Below are 23,703 nucleotides of genomic sequence, written 5' to 3'. Positions count from 1 at the left end.
CCCACTAAGGAACTCCAGAACCAGAAAAGACTTAATGCTCATCCCCTCATCCCCACTACCCTGGGTCCATGTAATCTCCTTCCAGGACAAATAAAACCTGTCCTTTCTCCAGGCCATAGGCAAAGCAGCCCATCAGGCCGTCAGCAGCTAAAACTAGCAGCTAAAACTAAACGGACTAAAAAACTTAGGAGTTTTTCCCCTGAAGATTTTCAGCCTTTGGCAGAAAATTAGGAGAATCCAGAAACTCATTATAATGCTTAAAATATAAAAAATATATATATATTGAACGATAATCTCCAAACTTTTGCTCCAGCTACCTCTAGGATCTAAGATTCATTACTTACTTGATTGTTTATTTATTTATTTTAGTTTTTGAGACAAGATCTCATTGTGTAGTTCAGGCTGTCTTTGTTTTTTTTTTGTTTGTTTTTTTTTTGTTTTTTTATTTAAAGAAAAGGAAACGAAAAAAAAAATACATGGAGATAAAAAAAAAAGGTAGAAATAATACAAAATTACAGACAAACAAAAGGTAAGAAATTGCCAGTTGATAAGTTACAAATTGTCATCTTCGAAATAGCTGTTCAGGTTATAGAATTAAAGTATTTAGAATGACATTCAAAAAAGTGACCCTACAAACCATTCTGCTCTATGATCGATCAAAAGCTCCGTAATATGATTATCAGTCCTACACATTTGTTTTACATCTCAAAGAGGGTAAGATTAACCATATCAAAACAGAACAGAACATTTAAAAAAAAATAAAAAACAATTTAAAGAAATACAGATTTCAAAGCAAGTCCACTGGAGATCTTCATTATCTAACTGTCTCTAGCTTCTTACAAATAGTTGTCCCTATCTCAGGCTGTCTTTGAACTCACTATATGGCCCAAGCTTCCTGGAAACCCATGATGGTCCTCCTGCCTCAGGCTCCTAGGATTTCAAGTGTCTGCCACCATGCCTGTTCTAAGCCTGTTACTCTCATCTTCCAATCTCACAGTTCCCCCAAAGAAGTGCCCCTAGATTTTTCTATATCTATCTATAACAAAAATGCTTATGTTTATACTTATGTAGACACATACATGCACACAGACACACGACCAGCGAGGAGAGGAATATACACCTGAAGCGTGAATATCCGCACCTAGCTCTCTACTTTGTTGTCAGATCCTCACTTGTCACTGAGGAATTACTGACCTCTACTTTTCAGTCACTGTCCCTACCTGTCTTGTCCTGTATTCCAGGGATTTGGGACCAGGAACAGGGTATTTCTTCATGATGGGTGCTAAAGCTGGCAGCTACGAAGCCAGAGGGATCTGCTGCCCCCTGGGGGCCGTTAGTATTATTGACGCTTTCTCTTAAGGCTTAGGGCCAAAGAAAGGAACATTTCCTCCGTATCCTTAGCCCAGACCTAAGGCTAGGATGTCTAGTAAGAGTGAACTTCTGACAACTGTCACCATAGTTTTGTTCGTTACCTCCTGAGCTTTTCCTTCAGTCTTCATGAGACATCTAATACTAACCTGATAATCCAAGACTGCTTATCCCCATCTACCCTGTGTCCACCCCATCCAATACCAAAGGGCCTAGAAATGCAGGGCAGGGTTCTCCTCAGCATGAGTCAGGTCAGGCAAGTCCCCACCAGTCTGTCTGTTCTATGAATGTCTCTACCAAGGTGTAGGACTGCAGTTATGCGCTCCAGACCATGCCAGGGAAAGCCACCTCGATCTTACCTGCGAGATGATACCTAGCACATCCGTTCCAAGAGTGTCTTGAAGACCATGGTTTCTCATCAAAGAGGCAGAACACCCTTCTTCCCCACAGCATTGAGATCTTCCAAATTTGGGAGAGGTTGGGAATTCAGTAAAGTGTTTGGGCCAGAGCACTGGGCAGCAGGAGATGCCACCCTACAAAAGCAAAGAATCTGAGAATCTGATCCCCATTCTCTGGCACTGGATTCTACTGTACCATACTTTTTTTTTTTAATCGGTACCAGGGATCGAACCCACAACTGCCTGCTTGCAAGGCAGGCGTGTATGCTGCTGAGCTAAATCCTCAGCCCCTGTATCCTACTTTTTAATGTATCAGGGAAAGGAATTACTCAGCACTAAGGCCTGCCTTCCTCCTCTGACAATGTCATGAAGTAGTAATACCACTAATAGTGCACAGTTACTGTGTCCTGGGCTCTTCTAAGTATGTCATACTTCTTAATCCTCCAAGTGATGGTGTGAGGTAGGTACTACTATTATTTCCATTTTAGAAGAAAAAACAAGCACAGAGCAATTAAACCTGTTGCTCATGGCTACATTTCTTAGTTCATGCAAGATGGGCTTTGAATCCAGCAGTGTGGTGTACTCTTAAAACACACGCACAAGTACATGGCACCACACAAGTTCCATGAGCTCCTCCATGCCTTTCTTCAGTGACATCTGCTTTCCAAATCCTACAAGATTTCTTATGCATTCTAGTAGCTTGCTTTCTATATTAGCTCCTTGGACCTTTTTTGCCCATTTAAATATTCAGAAGCAATAAAATACGCTTACAGTTTCAACTACATAGTTTATAGGACATTAAACTATATAAACAGTTCCTTGCTCCCTTTAACATCCATGCAGTAGATCCACCAGATGATCTTTTCCCAAGTGGCCACTAATCTATAATACCTTATGTCTCAAGGAGGCTGGGTCAGTGATAACGTAGCCCCCTCTGTCTCCTGAAAGCTAACTTCCCCTACTTTCTAAAACTATTACCCAGGTAGTAACATATTGAATGCAGAGTTCACTATTGGGTATTCTTGATATAATCCAGTGATTATCTAATCTGTCTATAGCATTCTATGATTTGCACCTAGCATTCTTTTTTTCTCTAGACAGAGTCTCACTGTATAGTCAAGGTTGGCCTTGAGCTCATGACAGTCCTCCTGCCTCAGCCTCCCAAGTGCTGGGATTATAAGCATCTGCCACTAAGCCTTGGCTGCACCTAGTCTTCTAAGAATTTTAACTTGTGTTTGTAGGCCAAGCTAAACCCCTTCTTTATGAGTGTCAAACCATTTAAACATCTATTACAACTATGATTCTGCTTGCCAGAATTACTTATCCCTTTTTTTAAAACCCGCATTGCCAGTAAACTTACTTTTTTTTTATTGTCTGTTTGTTAGCACAGAGCTCTTAGTTATCCTCTATGCTCCTCTGGGAAAGATGACAGGCTAGTTACTCTTCCCAGCACCACTGAGGATACAGAGAAGCAGAAAACCAGGACCTTCTCACATGCTTCTTCAGCTAATCCTTAGATTAGAAGCTGGAGGGAACTTGCCTGCATGCTAATAGTTACACTGTGAATAGGGCCCAGGTCAGGACACAGTTTCATTTGTCCTTGAATCTACAAGAGCTGGAGGACTCACCCTCCCAATGAGCTTGTGGTCTCCATAATGAGACAGGCCATAAGCAAACCCAGGTAAATACCAGTGCGGACACAGGGTAACATGAATCCAGAGGATGGGAAGATTTCTTCAGGCTGGAGAGGCCCTTGTGAGAGCCCGGCCGAAGGGGGAATGCTACACTGTACCATGTACAAGTGAGATAAGAGCAGTGGCACCACTGATGAAGTAACAGTGGGAGTAGCCCCGCTGCAGAGCACAGGGATGCAGGCCTAGGCCCTGAAGCATAGGGTCTTGCATAGAACACTGTGGGCCAAAGGATTTATGTGAAACACAAAGCCTGTGCTCACAGTAGGCTTCAAAAACAATGAACAGACTAATCTGCCCTGTACCAAAAGCCTGGAGAGCACAAAGAGGTAAGTTGAGAAGGGATGAGGAACAAGGACACCTAGGCCAAGGTACACAGCCATGCTCACTCTCAGTCCCTGGGAATTGGTTAGCAAGCTGGTCACCCATAGATACTTCTGGAAACAGTGATATGCCCAAGAAATGCTAGAAGAGAAGCAGAGGCCAGGCAGCACTGTTCAGGGACCCAAGGCCGTCCCTAGGAAGCAACAACTGAAAAGAATGGGGGTACCTGCAGCAGCAGGAGCAGTGACTGGCCAGAGAGAGGAGCACCAGCATGAGCTGGAGGACCTAGAGGACACTGGTAGCAGCACCCCGAGCAGGGAGACACTTGGAAGCTGGAACTGGGCTTCAGCATGTAAATCTGAGCAGATTGGGTGCGCATTGGGAAGCCTCTGGGAGAGAGGGCAACATGGGAAAACAGGAAGTGCAGTCCTGACATCAGTGGCAAACACAAGCTTTAATTTCCACCTCTGTATGTGCATGTGCATTGGTCGCCATCATGTCTGGACGCAGACTGTATGAGACACGTTTTCAAATACGTAACTTCAGTCCTAATCGACATGCCACAATATTGTGGTTGTTTTCAAACAAACAGCTTTCCTCTAAAAAATTCAGCACACAATCCTGAGTATAAAGGGCATATGTAAAATGAGACTTGGTCCTTGTTATCAAGCCTAACACATGCACACACTATACTCAGTGTCGTCTTGGTGTGTGTGTGTCCACTTGGCTCTGCCCCTGTGCATTCCTTAGTGTTTATATTTCTCGAGCAAAACCTCTGTTGACAGTGTGCAGCTTGAAACTTGTGCTTGCCTCCACCCATCTTGCTGAAGGATCAGTGTGAGGAAAGCTAAGAAGGGAGAAACTGAAGAATCCCAGTTTAGAATTTGTTTTCCTTCTGGAGCCTTGCTTTGTGTTCTAGTTCAGTGTCAAATGATGTCTCTTTATATGGAGAAAGGAGAAGGGACACCATTGTGATTGTTTGGTACACTTGTCGAACCCACCTGCACAGCAATCCTCTGGATCTCCAGCCCCTCTGTCTTCCACCCCTAGTAACTGAATGCCAGTCTCCATGCCAGGAACTCACACAAGAGAGCCCAGTCTCTGTGAGCCCTGTAACACTTGGGTCTCTAGCTCACATCTCTGCAGTAGCTGGCTCTGCAGTATCTGAGGGTACTGTGAGCAGTGTGGGCCTTCGGCCTGAGCAAGAGAGTTCCTTTCAGGGCCCTGCTAAGCCCAAAGGATTCCAAAGTCCTCAACTCAGACCTGGCCCTCCGGGGTGCTAAGAAGGTATAATTTATCTAAGCAGAGGGGCAGGTGTTTTATCAAATAGTTTCCTAGCTTAACTTTTAACTTTTCGTCATGTACATGTGTAATACACAGGCAACGCTTTGTACTATTGTCTGGGCCCAATAAATGCAAAGAGCAGGCCCAGATATAAGCCTCAAAGGTGGTCTTGTGTCTCCTATGCCTTCCAGTGCCTGCCTTTCAATTGGATTTTTGCTTTTTTGCTCTTGGTTTTTGTTTGTTCTTCTTTGAGTTCATTTATTTGGTTTAGATTCATGTCTCCCAACATACCACCTCCCTCATTTTTTATTTTTGTTTATTTTTGTTCAATCCCCATCATTCCTTTAGGCTCCCACCTCCACCAGTGCCACTATTTCCTTAGCCAATCCCGAGGTCTCCATACTAAACTACCAATCTACACTCTACCAGCCCTCAGCGGCATCCATGGCTGCAGTGGCCCAGCGGAGCATGCCCCTGCAGACAGGAACAGCTCAGATTTGTGCCCGGCCTGACCCCTTCCAGCAAGCGCTCATCGTGTGTCCCCCTGGCTTCCAAGGTAAGCTGACAGAGCTGCTGCTCGCCCGCATCCTGTGGGGCTATCTCAGGGCCTGGCACCTGCCAGCTTCTGGCATGCTCCTTCTGTGGAAGAAAGCCCTCTTTTTTTCCTTCAGTGAGAACTGAGCCTGAGCCAGGGGCTCTTGTCCCACTGTGACCAACCTAGAAACAATAGGACTTGTGCTTCGGCACCAAGTCAATTTGTTGTTCTTCTCACCACCTGCCAGGGATTGTGTCCCTAGCCAGCTGCCTGTAAATAAGCACATTGTCTGTGGCCTATTGTTATGCTGATGTCTGCTCTTGCTTTCCTCACATGAAATACCCTATTGCAGTAATCTATAGAGAGTTGCCAATCTTCCCAACAGCCAAGATAGGCCCAGTTCATGTGGAATAGAAATCTGTCTGGAAAGTAACTTCCAGAGCCTCCTCCCCAAAACAGTTCTTTGGCCATGACCCTAGCATTCTTTTCCTGCAGAGTGACTATACTTTGTGACAACACACACAGCAAGCTGAAGAATTTATTTTTGCAAGCCACATGTGTAAGCATGTGTGCAATTGCTCAGGTTTAGTTACTACAGTTCCAGACAGACTCAGCCTTCCTTACATGGTGTGTGCAGATGTATCTGGATGGTTAGGAGCCCTTTTTTTTTCATTGTAATTTATCAGCATAACCAGCCCTTCTTGGCCATAGAGACTGTAATTTGACCTCCTATCCTTTAAAAACATTGAAGGTTTTGCAGGGAAGGGGCTGTTTTTTAATAGAAAAACTAAAGGGGAAACTTGCTGACACACCAGAAACAAAACCTGGTTGTCAGTTAGGGACTGAGAGACAACAAATGACTCTGCTGGCTGGGAAGGATCTCTTCATCTTGCTGTTTGCCGTCACTCACCCAGCTCCTCTTTCCCTCCTGGTTGTCTGAAATAGGCTTACAAGCCTCTCCCTCCAAGCATGCTGGCTACTCAGTGCGTATGGAAAATGCCGTTCCCATCGTCACACAAGCACCAGGAGCTCAGCCTCTTCAGATCCAGCCAGGTCTGCTTGCTCAGGTAATCCTTTCCTCTGTGACTCACATCACCATCACCCATGTTGATGTCATTCACCAAGGAGCTCTGTCTCCAATAACTTGCTCCCTGGTAATGAGTTAGGAGCTCCCAGTCTTTGGAATATATCTCTAATATTCTAAATGATCCCCCAAGTGAATTGTCTTCCTAAGTATCTGCTTACAATTTCAAGAAGAGATGTAGATACCAAGAGTCTAGGGAAATTAGTATCGGATCTTTGTAATGCAAATTAATCTGAGAGACCTAGGTATTAATCTGAAATCTGCTAGTAATTCTCAGTGACCTAAGGCAAGTCAGTTAACATCTCTTTGCCTCAAATTTGCTCCTTGTAAAATAGAAATGATTTTCTGAAGCCAAAGGAGCCTTGGAGATTATCCTTCCATTTTATAGCTGGAGAACAGGCTCACAGAAGCTGTGCACGGGATCCTCTCTTTCCCCATTGGTATCCCTGAATGGTAGAGTGAAGCCACAGAGATGAAAATGGTTCAAATTTTTTGGGGACAGGAAAGAATCGAACTCAGAACTTCATGCTTACCAGGCAGGTGGTGCACACTGAGGTATATCCCCAGCCCAAATGGTTAAAATTTTGTAAAAAATAATATAAACTGAAGGTACACGTTACCAATAGTAGGAATGAATCCTCGATGACACTTGAACTGTAGTAACAAATGCTTCATTGCTGCACGAGGCACTTTGCAGCTATTAATTTATTTAATAATCCCTGCAACAATCCAGGTGTTTGTCTCCATCTGACAAACAGAGAAACTAAAACTCAGTGATTCTCAAAGACACAGCAAAGAGGTGAAAGAACCAGACCCCAAACCCAAGAGGTCTGAGGCCAGCGCCTGTCTCTCACCCTCCTGCGGTCCTCCTTCCATCTCATCCTTTCTGTAGCAGGCCCTCAAAGACATTTAACCTGGATGTACTTAGTTCAGAAGCACTTTATGTTTAGTAAGTCAGATTCCCAAAGTATTCCCAAAGACATTTTATTTATGGTGGCTTGTTAAATAGAAGTGGTTGTGGTTCTGATCTTTATGTAATCACATTGCGTAGATCTGTTCTTGCCCTTCCTATAGTCAGCTGGCATCTTAATCCTCATAATTTTAGTATATGTCTTGTTATATGATAGAAAAAGCTCTGTTCCCATGTACTTCTTCAATATTTTCTTGTCTTTCATCTCTTCTTTTGCATATGAGTGGTTTTTTTTTTTTTTTTTTTTAATTTGAGATAGGGTGTCACTAAGTCACCTGGGCTGACTGGAACTTGAGTTCCTCCTGCCTCAGCCTCCCAGAATGCTGGGTATAGGCATGTGCCACCACATCTAGCTTCCATATGAATTTTAACTCTTCCATAAAAATGTTAGTTTCAAAACAAAAGGAAAACTGATTATTGTTTATTGGACTCCATTGGATTTATATTTAGGAAAACTGACCTGTTTTAATATCAAGTCATTTTATTCATGAATATAGTATAACTATATTAAATATCATTGATAAAGTTTTCTCTTGTAATAATTCTTATTTTATAATTTTGTTGCTATTAGTTTTAATAGTTACATTTTCTAATTATTGATATGTGGCTTATATGACTATAACTGAGTTTGGTCCATTGGGCTCTTTACATAACAGTCCTTCTTTTTAGTGAATTCTTTTGGATTTGCTATGTAGCCTTTTATATAGATGATATCATTTGGCTTCTTGCTTTCCCATCCTTATATCATATTTTCAATTACTCTGAAATCTCTGGACTGACTACGTCCTCCAAAACCATGTTAAATAACCCTATTCATGTTGGACATCCTTACTTCTACCTAATTTTTTTTTCTTCATCTATTGAAATACTTATGTTATTTGTTCCTTAGTCTGTTTATGTAACAAGTTATATATAATGTAACAAGTTAGTGTAACAAGGTATATTAGCATATTGTATAATCTAAACTATCCTTGTATTTATGAAATAAACTTTATTGAATCATATTATATTTGGTATGATGGTTTACTTCTAAATACTGGATTCAGTTGGTAAATACCATAGTTAGAATTTCACATCTATGTTCATAGATGAGAAATAGGATATAAATTTCCCTTTCTTATAGAACCCTTATTTGATTTGAATACAGGGTTACTCCAGTCTCCCAAAATATATTGGACATAGCACCTCTTCAGGAAAAGCTATGCTCAGCATGAGTCTTTGTCTTTGCTCATGTCCCAATTGCCACTGTGCAAGTGACCACTAACAGCAACACCTGATGGCACGCAAGCTTCTTTTCTGTGAGAAAGTCATCAACAGAGCACTTCTGTATTTAAAGCAGCTATCTTAGGGTGTAGCTCAGCAGCACAGTGCCTTCTTGGTATGTGTGAGGCCGTAAGTTCGTGAGTTCGATTCCCAATACCAAAAAATAAATAAATAAATAAAATAAAGCAGCTCAGTCCCTCCTATCTCATCAGTCCTCATAGCTTCCTTTTGTTGCCTAGTTGGAGTGGGGAGTTCAAAAAGGCCGAGATCAAACAAAAGAACTGCAGCTGTCCAAGGGCAAAGAAGTTTGTTCATATTTTATCTGAATGCCAAAAATCTCTTCTCTGAGACAAAAAAATCTATAGATTCCATGTGCTTTTGACGATAATTACAGGTCTTTTGTTGTGTGTGCACACTTAACCTGAGTAAGCCAGGACCATCACTGAAGGAAATGATAAGCAAGATCTCTTCTTAGCTCAAATAGACTTCATGTGCTGGTTGGTGGAACCAGTGGGCGCAGCATTTCTGAATTTGTTTCAGTTCTTTAATCTTAGCAAGGGAGGGCTCTACCTTAGTTGAGAAAGAATCTCTTAGAGTATGGTAAATCTCCAAGTTGATTTAACCTAAGTCTCTGTCATTGGGGAAGTGAACAAAAATGTGTGTACACAGATTTTAATTGCTACAGTATTTTTAACAGTAAATTGGAAGCAAGTTGGACGCAAGTTCAAGGTTCGTCCTTGATTTAAGTCGGTAGATGAATACATAAAATGGAACACCATCTAGCCATAAAAAAAGATGTGGTAGACCTGCATGTCTTGACATGCAGATTTCTAAGATATATTACTAAGTTTAAAAAAAAAAAAAATCTGACCCTATCCAGTATCACACTATGTCTTTTTGTTTGTTGGTTGCTTTTTCTTTGTCTCTGTGCATTTCACTGCATCCATGCCAGTGTTAGCCTGTTAAGATGGGTTCTCTTCTAGAGGTTTTTAAATGAAGGACAAAAATAAGTCAAGTTACAAAACTCGTATGGTGACTATTTTGTTATAAAGCAGTCATTAAACATTCAAGCTGAATCATCTTTCTATGAGTAAATTTTGAGGTTTCAGGCAGAATCATTCTAAAAACTGCCTTAAATATATCCAAAAACTTGGCATCATACTTTTTGTCTAAATACTTAAAATATTTTCAGGAATTTTACTTGTGGGCCGGGGGTTTAGCTCAATGGAGGAAGTGCCTGCCCTGCAAACACAAGGTTATCAGTTCAATTGCCCAGAACCAAAAAAAAAAAGAATTTTACTTGTGATGGCTTGAGTCTTTGAATAATTAGTTGCATTAATGTTATTATTGTCTTTGCCCTTTTCCTCCACACCCTGTACCTCATGGCAGCTGCACATGTACCCCACAAGGAAGCTGGTCTCTTGGGCTACCCTGAGGGCCTCCGCACGAAGGAAGAGGAGGGAATCCTACCTTCTTTCGGCAGGGACACAGGCTGATGTTCATGGATTGCCTACTAAGAGAAAAGCATGTATGAAGACCTCACTGTGTAGCTTAGACTGCCCTTGAACTCAAGATCCTCTTGCCTCAGCCTTAAAAGTGTGGGGATTACAGACATGTGCCTCAACACCCAGCTAAGAAAACTTTTTCTATACTCCTAAAAGGACCTGCCACCTCTCTCCTTCCATGCCCCAAGCTACCACTGACATCTGCCACCAACAGAAATTGTGAATGAGCAGGCAAAGGCAGAGAGATGGAAAGTACAGTTCCTGACGGAGAAAATACAGTGTGGTTCTTTGGGTCACAGACTTCATTCTGCCCACAGCAAATCAAACTGGACAAGAACCAAATCAAATTCCCCTCTCTGCAACCCCCTTTGACTAGCAAGGCTAGATCTTAAATTCAAAAATGCCAGACCCGGTTTTTCCATGGAATTTTTACAGTCTTTTGTTTCTTTTAGATAGAAGTCTAGCTATGTAGCCAAGCCTGGCTTTGAACTTACGGCAATCCTCTTGCCTCAGCCTCCTTTTATATTCTTCTAGCCAATTGAATTGTTTATCACTTGAATCTCTTTAAATGGTTCTCTGAAGACAAACTTTTACTTTAAAATCTTTACACTGTCCAAAATGCCAAATTTCAGGGCTTCTCGTTTAGAAACCTCTACTGATAACATTTTCAGATCAGTTTTCCCATCAGTGTCTTGCCATTGCCCCTACATGTGTGACTAAGGAAGACTTGACCACACTACTTTACACACTCGCCACACAGGTTTCAGTGCCATAAAGAGAGGCAGGATATTGACTGGGAACATGAAATTACATTGTCTGTCTTCAGGTACCACCTCTGCCACTACTGACTGTGTGATATTAAAGAAAAAAATATTTTTTAACCTTTCTGAGACAGGATTTCATTGTGCAGTTTAGGGTGACTTTGAACTCACCTTGTAGCACAGGCTAACCCTGAATTTACAGAGACCCTCCTACTTCGGCCTCTCGAGTGCTGGGATTACAGGCATGATCTACCATGCCCGGCCAAGAAATTATTCTTGAAATTTAAGTTTTAGGCCAGGGATTTAACTCAGCAGCATAAGTGCCTGCTTGGCAAACACGAGGTAGTGAGTTCAATCCCCAGTACCAAAAAAAAAGAAGAAATTTAAGTTTCATTCTTTTTTGAAGAAATATAGCTACATAGTATTTTTTAAGAGTTAAGGGGCTGGGGATTTAGCTCGGTGGCATAAGAACCTGCCTTGCAAGCAGGCGGTCGTGAGTTCGCTCCCCGGTACTGATAAAAAGATTTAAAAAAAAAAAAAAAAAAAAAAAGAGTTAATACCACAAACTTACAAGAAAACATAATATGAGGGCTGGGGATTTAGCTCAGCGGCATAAGCGCCTGCCTTGCAAGCAGGCAGTCGTGAGTTCGATCCCCGGTACCGATATAAAAAAGGAAAAAGACAAAAAAAAAGAAAACATAATGTGGTATGATTGAAAAAATGCCGTTATTGTTTAAATTTGTAAAAAATGTTTTACACTAAAAGACATATTGCTATTAACCCTCCTCAAAATATTTCCACTCACTTTGAACACCCTTATCCCATTGTTTTCAGCACTTGCAAGTTTGGGAAGTCCTTTTTCAGTTACATGGTCATGGCTCCCTCTATCTCCTGAACTGATTTAAAGCACTTGCCTTCCCTGGTCATTTTGACCTTGGAGAAGAGCAGAAATCACACAGTGCCAGTGAATAGGTGGACACGCTGGCACAGCTTTTTTTTTTGGACAAAAATTGCCGTAAACCTCATAGTTCCCTGCACTTCCCCATTTTTAAATTCTTTCTACTACCTCAAAACAATAATTTTTAACTTGACTGTTCAATCATACTTAATTCCCTATTTCTAAATAACATACCAGACTGGTTTTTATTGATTTTCCATGTTTAATACTGCATTTGACTTCCTTTTATGAAAAATGAAGACTTAGCTCCCTGGCCTCCTCCCAGCCTCATAACATCCACAGTCTGTCCCACTCTTTCCTCTCACCTTCTCTTCCATTCCTCTTAAAATTTTTAATTCAGCCAACTTTGTAGTACTTACAGAGTTATCATCAGTACTACATATATGGGCAACCCTTTTGGGACCCCTCCTGTCTCTCAGGTGCTTTTTCTAGTTCCCATTCCTTTTTTCCAACAAGTATTTTTACTCTTAAAAAAAAAAAAGCTGTGTGTGTTACTCTTAACTGACCTTCTCCTTTTCTTGTACAACTTTGTATTTTTCCTGGCATTAATAGGTCTTGTTTTTAAACTGGATTTGTTTCTGTTTTTATTATGCAGCCCCTAAGCTTTCCAGAGCTATAAAAACGTGTGTGTTTGACATTTTATAGTTGGCATATTGAGTTCAGCATCTGTTCTTTTGCCTGAAACCTTTTAAGATTCTCCTTGTCTACAGTGGTCTCAGATTTCCTGACTTCGTATTTTCCTGTGAAGTCATTTCATCCTATATTGTCCCTGGTACTTTATTTTAAAATTCTTCTTTCAACTCTGGAGATCAAATCTAGAGCCTCAGAAATGTTCAGCAAGGGCCCTACCGCTGAGCTATGCTCCCACTCGTTAGCCTTTTAATCTAGAAGTTTAAAAGTTTTCCTTTGACAGTTTCTTCTCTGTTTTCTGTTTCTTCTCTGTAGAGTTCTTAGAATTTGGGTTTTGGTACGTCTAATTTTTTCTTCAAATTTTCTTACTTTCCCCTACTTTTCTGTATATTTTCTGTCTGTGCTACTTTCTGAGAAATGTCCTCAGTTTTTTTAATCTTTTGAATTGCTCTTTTGTCACAGTTTTGATTTCTGGTTTCTTTCTTGCTCACTGAATTTAGATATTGATTTTTTTTCCTGTATGTGATCTTGTTTCATGAGTATATTTTTTTTTAACTGTGTTTGGACATTAATTATAGATCTTTGGAAATTTTCCTCTAGCTTCTACATTGTTTTTTGTTTCTTCTGAGTGTTTGTTTCAAAATCTCATGCTGGAAGCTTCCTGTATGTCTGCCTGTCTCAACCCACAGTGGCAAACTCCCTAATTCTCAAATGTCATCTTAGTAACTCTTTTCTCTTTAGAGACAGTCACCCTGCCTTCTGCTCGGGGCAGGTGAAAGCCTGCATTCTATAGATCTGGAAACTGAAGGGTTTAATATGCAGGCTCCCATCTGCTAACTCACTTAGTAGTCATATATCTGGTCTCCCACTTCCAAGACTTTGTTAACTGTTAATATCTCTTTGTCCTTATGAATCTATTCATACATTTTAGTTGGGTTTAGAAAAAACCATAAATGTATGTGCCTAATTTGCCATGTTTCTGGGCAAGTTGTTTAACCTCTCTGCATCTCAGTTTATTCATCTGGAGGAAACAGTAGACCCTACCTCACAGAATTGGTGATAGGAAGTCAGAAAATACTTAACTCTGTTCTTGGCACATAATATACACCAAGAAATACTAGCTCGTCCTTAGTGGTGGTAGTAATGTTTAGAAATGTGTGACAAAATCTGAAATGAGTCGAGTGTATCAGTTATGGGAAGAACTCAAACACAGCCTTCTACACTATCCTTGAGGTAAAACATTAATAACTACTTCAAGGAAATAGAAAAAAATGATGACCTTAACTTGATGTTGACATTTTTTAAATGACACTAGTCAAAACTCATGTTTTTCATGAGTTCTGAGGAGTTTCAGATCACTGAGCAGTGGAAATCTGGTTGCCAGTGAACTCGTTATTCATCGAATATTTTTAGTCGACAACTATTTTAACCATTTAAGTTTTTCTGCTTACTGTGAATTCAGTAAAACTAAAATACAGTTAACTATAGTTAATAGACTTGGTAGAATGGCTTGTTTCATTTAATCAATGGGTATTTATTAAACACTTCAATGTGATCTATGGTCTCCAAACTTTCTACCAATATCAAAGCAGATCTATAGCCAAATAGATAATATCAAAAAGTGTGAGATTTCACAGGCTTCATTTGCTGTACGAAGATGACGGACAGGGAAAAGGGAGTAGATCAGTGCTGGGGGTTGAACCCAAGACCCTTGCACTGTGTTACATTCCAGACCCTTTTTCATTTTGAGAGAAAGTCTTGCTGAGTCACTTAGTTGCCTGGGTTAAGCTCAAACTTGTGATCCTCCTACCTCAGCCTCCCAGAGTGTGGAGGTTACAGGTGTGTGCCTCGCATTCACCCATTTTTGTTAAATCCTTGACTTGTAATCCATTTCCAGACATGCTTGTTTATACATATGAGTTGAAACACAGATACTGACACAAGCACAGTATGTGGAGCACTGCGTTAGATGCATTACCTAGTGATAGTCATCTGCAGTCAGATGCAAAGAGAGAACTAAGATATTCAGCCCTATAATCCTTGGTGCCTTAACCTGAGTGATCGTCTTGTAAGTGTGCCACTCTGGGTCTGAATCACTTAATGACTAAAGGCAAGTAGAATAATGATAGAGGGGACAAAAAGTTTAAAATGTCACACACACACAAACAGGGTAGTCTATTCAAGGAGGGATCAATCACAAAAGTTCCTTTCAGATTTCTTAGAGAAATCTTGATACATGAAGGTGGAAGCATTAGCTTCCTATCGTTCTTTCATTTTTGCTTTGAGGAGTAAAAGTAGTTCTCAGGCTGAAGACCCCAGCAAAGAACGCTGCTTCCCACTGCTGACTGTCAGGTATTGGTCACCAGACAGTTACTGATCTCAAACTTGTGTAAACGTAGATTCGAAACATAACACAAGGTGGACTTTAGAGAAGTTTGCTTTTTCTCAGTGCTAGGATAGAACCAAGGCCTTGGCATACTAAGCAAGCTCTGTACCACCAGTGTACATTCACAGCCCCCTGTGGATGCTTATTAAAAGGTAAAGTATCAAGTACACTGGAGAGACAGGAAGCTTCCTGACAGCAAGAAGTTACTTCACTAGTCCAGCTTGCTCCCTTGCACATGCTGTGACAGGAGTCAATAGATGACATTCTTGTTCAGGCTGGCCTGGAACTCACTTTGTAACCCAGGCTGGCCTTGAACTCCTAGCAATCCTGTTGCCTCAGCTTCCCAAATGCTGGGATTACCGATGTGCACCACAACGCCTAGCTCCAATAAATGACATTCTGAAACTTCAAGCATTGCTTGTGAGAGCAGACTCATAAATCATTCTTCAACATGAATTAATCCCTTCCATTGAGTTCTGTGTTCCTATACTTGCTTGGCTTCTATTTAATTCACATAAGTTAATGTTGTCTTCCTTTAGCTTAGTTTCTGAGGAATCCAGAAACCAGATCTCCCTTTTCACAACAATCACAGACTCTGGCACAACTCCAGGCACAGATTTAAGTGCTGGATTCTGCAAATCAATTTGTGATTAGCAAATGTGATGACCCCAAATATCTTCTGTCCTATAGCAGGCCTGGCCAAGTGGTACCCAGCAGATTCTGCTTCCCCCGGCATGGCAGCAGCTGACTGGAGTGGCCACACACACCTCAGTGCAGCATGCGACTGTGATTCCTGAGACCATGGCAGGCACCCAGCAGCTGGCCGACTGGAGGTGAGCAGATTTGGTAGGGTCAGGGATTCCTGGGATGGGAGGCAGATGCACTGCCGATGTGGAGATCATGTGGATCATGATCACACTTATAAGGAGAGGTTATTTTTAAACAGTGTGCCAGGATGGGAGAAAAAGGGTTGTCACCAGTAAAAGAATGCAAAAGAGACTCCCTAAAGCCCTAACCAGTTCTAGAAAGTGCTCCCAGGGTGTCTGGAGACATGGCACCCTGGAGTCTGTCTGGCCTCCCCATGGAAGGCTTGGTAGGCTGAGATTTGTTCAAAATGGCAAGCTGGCACATTGGGTGTGCCTCTGCAGTTACCGGTCGTGTCTCACAGACCTCATCCACCTTCCCCAGATCTCAGAGGCTCTGTCTACAGCCCCCATTTTCCACCCTCCGGTGTACTATTCCTCTGCTGTTTATAGGACTCCACCCACTTCCCTAACTTCCATGGCCGCCTGTCACATTTCCTCAGACCTCTCCCCAATACCATAGTGCCCCCCTCTACCAAGGTAGAAGCAGGTGGAAGACCCCAGGTTGTCTCCCCATCGCCTCTTTGGCTGTCTCTCCTGCAGTGCAAATTCCCCTCTGCCCTCTGACAGTCTCCCTACCACCTTGAGAGCCTCCCACCACTCTTTGTCTCACCCAAAGGGCTGTTGTGAATGAAGAGCTCTCAGGGAAAGGTGGACAGAAGACAGAAGCCCCAGGTAGAGCCTCTACTCCACTTCTCCATCCACCATTTAAGCAAGCACATGAGCTGTGCCCACCAGCCTACATGCTCCCTACACCCAGCCTGTTCTCCAGAAGCACTTTTACCACTTGCTTCATTCCAGCACTGCTTGACCTGGCTTGGGTTACATTCATGGGCCACCTCAGTTTCTTCTTCAGGAAAATGGGGTAATGATGCTTACTTCACAGGGCTGTTGGGTAACTTCACCTAAAACCCAAAGCACTTGGCCTGTATTTAATATGCACCATAGCAGTGCCTGACATGACAGGCAGTAAGTAAGCCTGGCATCTTCCCCTCGCCCATTCACAAAGATTTCTGCTTGGCAAGGTTTTCTCTCCAACTCATTAGGAACGGCAACCAATTGGAAAACTGTCTGACCAGTTGTTTTTCCGCACAACCATTTTTATTCTAAAAGACTACACATGTGCAATATTCCCTTTTTTCCTTTATCTCTCAGCTTTTATAGCGCATTTAATTTCAGCAGTATTCACACATTTGCTCGTTCATGTGTGTTTTCTAGTTCCTCCTCCCTCCTTTATCTTTTCATATCTAACTTGGTAATCATGGACATCTGAAAGCCAAGGCCTCTTTCCCTATCTCTCCATTTCACATGTGGGCCCAAGAGTGTCCGTAATCATGGCTAATATAGGAGATATGTCAATGCCAGGGCTGTTTCAAAGGAAACATGTCTCTACATATCTGTAGAGAAATAGCAAAATAAAGAAGCCACAACGTCAGTGTCTAAAGTATATATAAATGCCTCAAAGACTGTCAAAATCTCCACAAAATATTCACCTGCTTTTATTTTTTTTTCTCTTATCCTTTTCCCCAATTTGCAAAGATAAAATGTGATTATTTTTAAAAATTCAAATGAATTCTCCTTTAACTTTTAACTTTGTTGTGTGTTAAATGGGTTTTTGTGGGCAAATCTCTGAATTAATCACCACTCAACATTTCTGTGGGAAAACAAGACATTGAACTCCATGCAACAAGGACTATCAGAACTTTGAAATGTCACCCATTTTCAGGATGCAGGCTGCCAGTATTTCTCTCAACATGTGCTTCACTGTTATTAATTTTTATTTAATACCAAACTGTACATGTCTACTCAGCCTTCAGTTAATCTAACTGTTCAACAAGCGTGTAATTAACTGATCAGCTGCTACATGTCTGTGTCTTGTGCTAGCCACTGAGGGAATTCAAAAGAACATTAATACTTTCTAACACTGGAAACATATGGCTCCCAATCTGCAAAGTTTGTTGTATACATTAACCAGAATTTCATCATTAATCAAATAATATTATTAAGATCGTATACCCTTCAGAGATCAGAATGAGAGAATCCATTGAAAACACTTTGTAAATTATAAAATAACATATACGTATTATTGTTTGGCAATCCCCCTTTGAAAGATTTTTAAATTGGAGGGAGTATTTATCCCCTTTCTCCAAAACTTAAACACTCTGAGCCTGCACATTGAGCATTCTTCCTCCTTGAAACTCCTCCATCTCCAACCAGCTGGGTTCCTCCCCCTTTTTTAAAACAGCTTAATTTAACTGTATCAGAACGCCTACCTGAGGAGTTTACCTTAGAGGCACTGGACATGATACAGATAGTGAAATGACCCTCACATAAGCTTTTACTTAAGGTAAAGCTTTATCTTATAAGAGCTCTGCTTCTAGAAAACGATAACGAGCCTTGACTTTCCATTTCCCTTTCAGAAATACACATGCTCATGGCAGCCATTACAATCCCATCATGCAGCAGCCTGCACTGTTAACTGGTCATGTGACCCTTCCAGCAGCCCAGCCCTTAAATGTAGGTGTGGCACACGTCATGCGGCAGCAGCCAACCAGCACCACCTCCTCCCGGAAGAGTAAGCAGCACCAGTCATCTGTGAGGTAGGTGGTGAAAACACCTGGAGGACAGGCACTCCAGAGGTTGGAATGTTAAAGAAAGGCAGTAACCTGCAGCATGTCCTGTAGCAGCCATATAGTTCACCCAAGGGCTTGCAGGAAGCCTTCAACCTGAGTTGATCAGGTGGAACCCTGCCTCTTGCTTGGTACCAGCCCTGCATGTACACTACGGGAAAGGACCTGGGGTCATGACATATGTGACACCTTGAGTGCTTCAGTTCCTTTTGTTAAGGAAAAAAATGATTGAGCAATACTTGTTAAAGCACAGGAAGGAAGATTTTATTCAAAACCATGGAGACTGGGACAAGGGTGCTGAATGAACCTTGCAGTAGGGCAGAGAGACTGAGCTCACCTCTGCAGATGGCAAGGCAAGTGGGATTCACAGCCAAGGAGCAGTGTCTGGGTCAGAGAATGGACAAGTACTAAGGGGCTAACCTGACCCAGTAAGATTCTTGCTGAAGGCGGCCATCGTGACTACATGTGGCCTTCTAGCTAAGAGGCGATGTAGAACCTGTTGAAATACCCAGCATGAGCAGACAGCAAGTATGGGGCCCTGGCTAAACTGATCTGAGTAGTGCTGTGCAGTAACAGTAGACTTTACAGGTGCACACATGGGTCTAGGAGAAGGCTCGGAGCCTGACTAAAGTCTGGCCAAAGAATTTTTACCTTCTTTTCTGGAAAATAGTCTCACCTCTGAAATTTCACTGTGGAAACCACTTAACATAATAACTTTTGCAAAAATACTAGAGTTTAGTCTCTAGCACTGTTAATACAAAAAACACAAAAAAATGAAAGCAAAATGCCTAAAGAAATGTACTTCCTTTGAAATTTGAGATCAAAAAGTGAAACTTACTTAGATCCTTGTTTAAATATATAACTTTAATTATTCCCAGATACTAACCAGCAAGGCAGTAAACTTTCCCATTCCTGTTAACTCTAGTCTCATCTCAGTGACTGTATAATCAAGGCTACATGTTCTGCAGGTTCATTTAAATTTCACTTTGGAAAAAGCAAACAGAGTGCAGAGCAGGAGACCAGAGTCCCACAGGAGAGGAAGGGATTGCCTGGGAAGGAGCATAGCAGAACTTCTCCGGTGATGAGAAACTTCCATATCTGGATTGTAGTTGGTATTTTTTACATTTTCCGAAACTTAACAAAGTCTTCAGAAGGAGGCCAGGTGTGGTTATCCACACCTGTAATACCATCACTCTGGGAAGTTTAGCAGGAGAATCAAAAATTTGAACCCAGCCTGAGTAACTTAGTGACTTGGTAAGACCTTGTCTTAAAATAAAAGTTTTAAAAAGCCTAAGATGTAGCTAAGTACGAAAAATTCTGGGTTCAATCTCCAGTACCACCAAAATTTTTTTTAAAAAATTCCCTATTTGGGTATATCTGACAATTCCGGGAAATTCATCTCAGGTCATCTGCAGCGCTACAAAATGCTTTTGTTGAAGCACCTGTGCATTGACGACACACTGTGTCACTTATTGGACTAGGCAGCAACAAAGGCCACAGTCTTGGTCCTCATGTGCTGTCTTTCCCAGCCCCTTAGGCAGGCACACAGAACACTGATCTGACACACAACTGAGCTTGGCAGCCCCATGACCAAGCAGGGGCCCTAAGAACTGTTGGCCTCCCCAAGTCTCTCCCTCCATGTCTTCACAGCATCCAGCTGGCTTGTGCTGATTCCCTGTTGAAGATCGATGTAATTATCACACAGGTTATACATTTTTCTATGTCTTAAGACTGGCTTTTAAAACAGTCTGAGATGGCAGACAAAAGGTGCTGCATTCAAGCCTGCTTTTTCTCTGACAATGCCAAGAGAGAGAGACTGTGCTGGGCAATAAAAACAGCCTCAAAATCATAACACACTAGCAATAACAAACACAAAGGTTTATGATAAGTAGAAACAGTGGGACACTCTTATCCATAAAACTTATTACCAGCCCCCTGAAAGGCATAAACAATGTTTCTGACACCAGTAGATAGAAAATTAAATAAGCCTACCTTCACTGATTTATTTTCATTTTACTGCCATCCCATTAGCTAAAAGATGCCAGAGTCTCTCAGGAGTTTTCCGAGCCTAAGATGCAGTATACATTAGCTCTGCTTTCTCACTGCTTTCTCATCCAGGTACTACCTGGATCCGTGAAGGTTTGATTAGGGGCAAAAGCTATTTTTTTTCTTCTAAACTTACAAGCAATTGCATCGTCTAACTTAATAAAGAACTGTAGTTCAATTCAAACCAAATTAAAAGGCTCTTTTTTAAGCAGGCCTTTTCCTCTGTACTTTCCCCAACTTCTCATTACAATTCAGATAGACTGATGCCCTTCCCCTGATGCCCTGGGGTCAAACCTAGAAAAATCATTTTGCTTTTTTCATTGTATACACACATACTTTCATTGCTGGGCCCTTATCCCAGAGGAAGAGAAAAGAAAACCTGAATCTTGATGTCACCAAGGTTAGGCCCAGTAAATCTAGAAACTCTTAAGAAATAAAAGTTTTCAAGAGAAAACAGCCTGTCTGAGTACTGTCCAGACACTGAAATATAGCATTGTGAGGAGAACAAGAAGGAAGGAAGGAAGTGGGTCTCCTTGACCCAGGAAAAATCTGCAGTGTGAACTGAAACCCAAAGAGAACAAAAAGAAAAACTTTCAGGAAGGAAAAAGCTGATAGTGCCTTTGCCCTAAGACGGGACTCACTGCTCGAGGAGTTGTTCAAACCCGGAGACTCACGGTCATAGTGATGGTGATAGCTGGTAAACTCGGAGGCCTCTGCAGAAAGATGCTGCAGAGGAGGGGAGCAGCGGATGTGGAGAACTACACTGGCTGGTACTGTTGATCCAGGTCTTCCATGACAGATTACAGAAGATATGGTGGCACAATGCCATAGAACCAGAGGCAGGCTGGTGCTGTTGATCCAGGTCTTCCATGACAGATCACAGAAGATATGGTGGCACGATGCCATAGAACCAGAGACTTGGCCAAACAAGCAACAACTTCACATCTCCAACAAACTGAAGAGGTAAGATCTTCCAACAGACTCAAACCCAAAAACCAGCTACACCTGGAAGATACCTCAGAGAAATAGTCATTACTTAAGGGTCCTAAATACTACCAATAAAGCAACCCACCATAGTCAACTTACACTAAAAAAAGAAAGTAAAATGAGAAGACATTTAAGGAAAATGGAACCCAGACATTTAGTTCATCAAAGGCAAATCCAGGGGGCAATGAGGGGGACAATCTGAAAGCCCCCTCCAGGTCTCTCTGAAGTAGTAACCACAAAGCAATTGAATGAAGCTGTGGAAAAGATAAATTCATTAATAATTTCTCAGATAACTACAGAGATTACCAAAATACACACCATGCTTAATGATATTACAGCAGACATTGACAAAAAAGTAGTTAAGCTTAAGCAAACTATAGAAGCTCAGCATAGGAAACAAATGGATTCAGCCAGTTTGCTAGGAAAATAAAAATGCCTTGCAAGTGTTCAAAGCAGAGTAGGCCAATATGAGAACAGGAGATACTGAAGACAGGCTTGCAGTTAGCAACCAGGAAAAGAAAGATTTCTCAAAACAAGCCGGGGACCATGACAAATCAATCCAGCAGCTGCTAGATGAGACAAAGAAGAATAACTGAAGATTAATTGGAATCAATGAACAAGCAAGAGATACCACAACTGACATTTAAAAAAATGTTCAGACATCCTGACATAAAACTTTTGTCATAGAGAAAAAGAATTTGACATACAAATAAGTGAGGCATATAGCACTCTGATTAGCAATGATCAAAAAAGAAAATCTACTACCAGGCATATCATAATCAGCCTTCCAGAAATTCAACACAAAATAGAATCTTAAAAGCTGTTAGAGAAAAGAAACAAATCACGTATAAAGAAAAGCCCATCAGAATCACAGCTGACTTCTCAGCACAAACTCAAATCAAGGAGAACTTGGAGTGAAGTACTCCAAGTTCTAGAGGTAAACAACTTTCAACCCAGAGTGATGTATTCTGCAAAACTATCTCTCAAAATTGATGGAGCAATAAGATACTTCCATGACAAAGACGACCTGAGGAAATTTATGACCACCAACCAGCACTCCAAAATGTTCTGAAGGATATTCTAGAAAGATAATAAAAACTACAGCTCCATGAACCTCAACAGAAGGAATCCACTAGGAAGGCAAACAGAGGAAAGGAGAAAAAAGCGATTTGGAGAGAGCCAGTAACACACGACAAGGATAAGTCAGTACATAAGTCAGTTACAACCATCAATTTTAATGTTCTCAATTCACCAGTCAAAAGACACAGGCTGGCAGAAGGAATCAAGAAATCAGAGCTAACAATATGCTGCATATGAGAAATACATATAATTCAAAAACTCATAGACTAAAAGTCAAAGGATGGAAAATAATTATTCATGTGACAGAAACCCAAAAAAAAGCAGGGATAACTATTCTATTTGCAGACAAAGTGAATTTTAAGCCAAGACTGATTAAGAGAGATAAAGAAGGTCATTACATCCTCATAAAAGGAATAATCGAAGAGGAAGAGATAACAATCATAAATATATAGGCAACAAATACTAGTGCATCCAACTAAATAAAACAATTACAAGTGGACACAAAAAATTAAATAAGCCCTAATACAGCTGAATTGGGAGACCTCAACACGCCACTGTCACAAAAAGACAGATCAACTAGACAAAAAAAATCAATAATGGAATGTTAGAACTAAATCACACTTTTGAACAATTGGACTTACTAGATATCTATAGAGTGTTCTACCCCACATCAAAATATACATTCTTTTCAGCTGCACATAATAGTCTCCAAATTAGACCAAATACTAGTTCATAGGACATGCTTAAGTAAATGCAGAGGAATTAAAATTATCTCATGCATACTACCAGACCACAGTGCAATGAAATTGAAAATCCATACCAAAGGAAACCACAGAAACTTCATAAACACATGGAAACTAAATAGAACCCTACTGAACAACCAATGGGTCACAGGTAAAATTAAAGAAGACATTAGGCAATTCTTATAATGGCAATACAA

The 23,703-nt window shown here is 41.2% G+C and overlaps 1 protein-coding gene across 5 annotated transcripts in view; it reads left to right on the top strand.

Moving 5' to 3' along the window:
* The window catches only part of Hipk2 (homeodomain interacting protein kinase 2), a 191,288-nt gene that overhangs the window by 136,913 nt on the left and 30,672 nt on the right, over positions 1-23,703 (top strand). For 2 of the 5 annotated variants that reach the window (XM_003475492.4, XM_063249593.1), the window contains exons 8-11: positions 5,414-5,621; positions 6,546-6,667; positions 15,848-15,990; positions 18,441-18,620. In XM_003475492.4, coding sequence (XP_003475540.1) covers positions 5,414-5,621; positions 6,546-6,667; positions 15,848-15,990; positions 18,441-18,620 — 653 coding nt within the window. The remainder of the gene's footprint in view (positions 1-5,413; positions 5,622-6,545; positions 6,668-15,847; positions 15,991-18,440; positions 18,621-23,703) is intronic. The other 3 variants (XM_013158630.2, XM_003475493.4, XM_013158629.2) reach the window with 3 other exon arrangements.

This window comes from Cavia porcellus, unplaced genomic scaffold (assembly GCF_034190915.1).
Source record: "Cavia porcellus strain 051 isolate PalLab524CR breed Dunkin Hartley unplaced genomic scaffold, mCavPor4.1 scaffold_6, whole genome shotgun sequence".
NCBI classification, from domain to species: Eukaryota; Metazoa; Chordata; class Mammalia; order Rodentia; family Caviidae; genus Cavia; species Cavia porcellus.
Note: the sequence above shows the minus strand (reverse complement) of the source record. Positions and strands in the feature narration are given on the sequence as shown.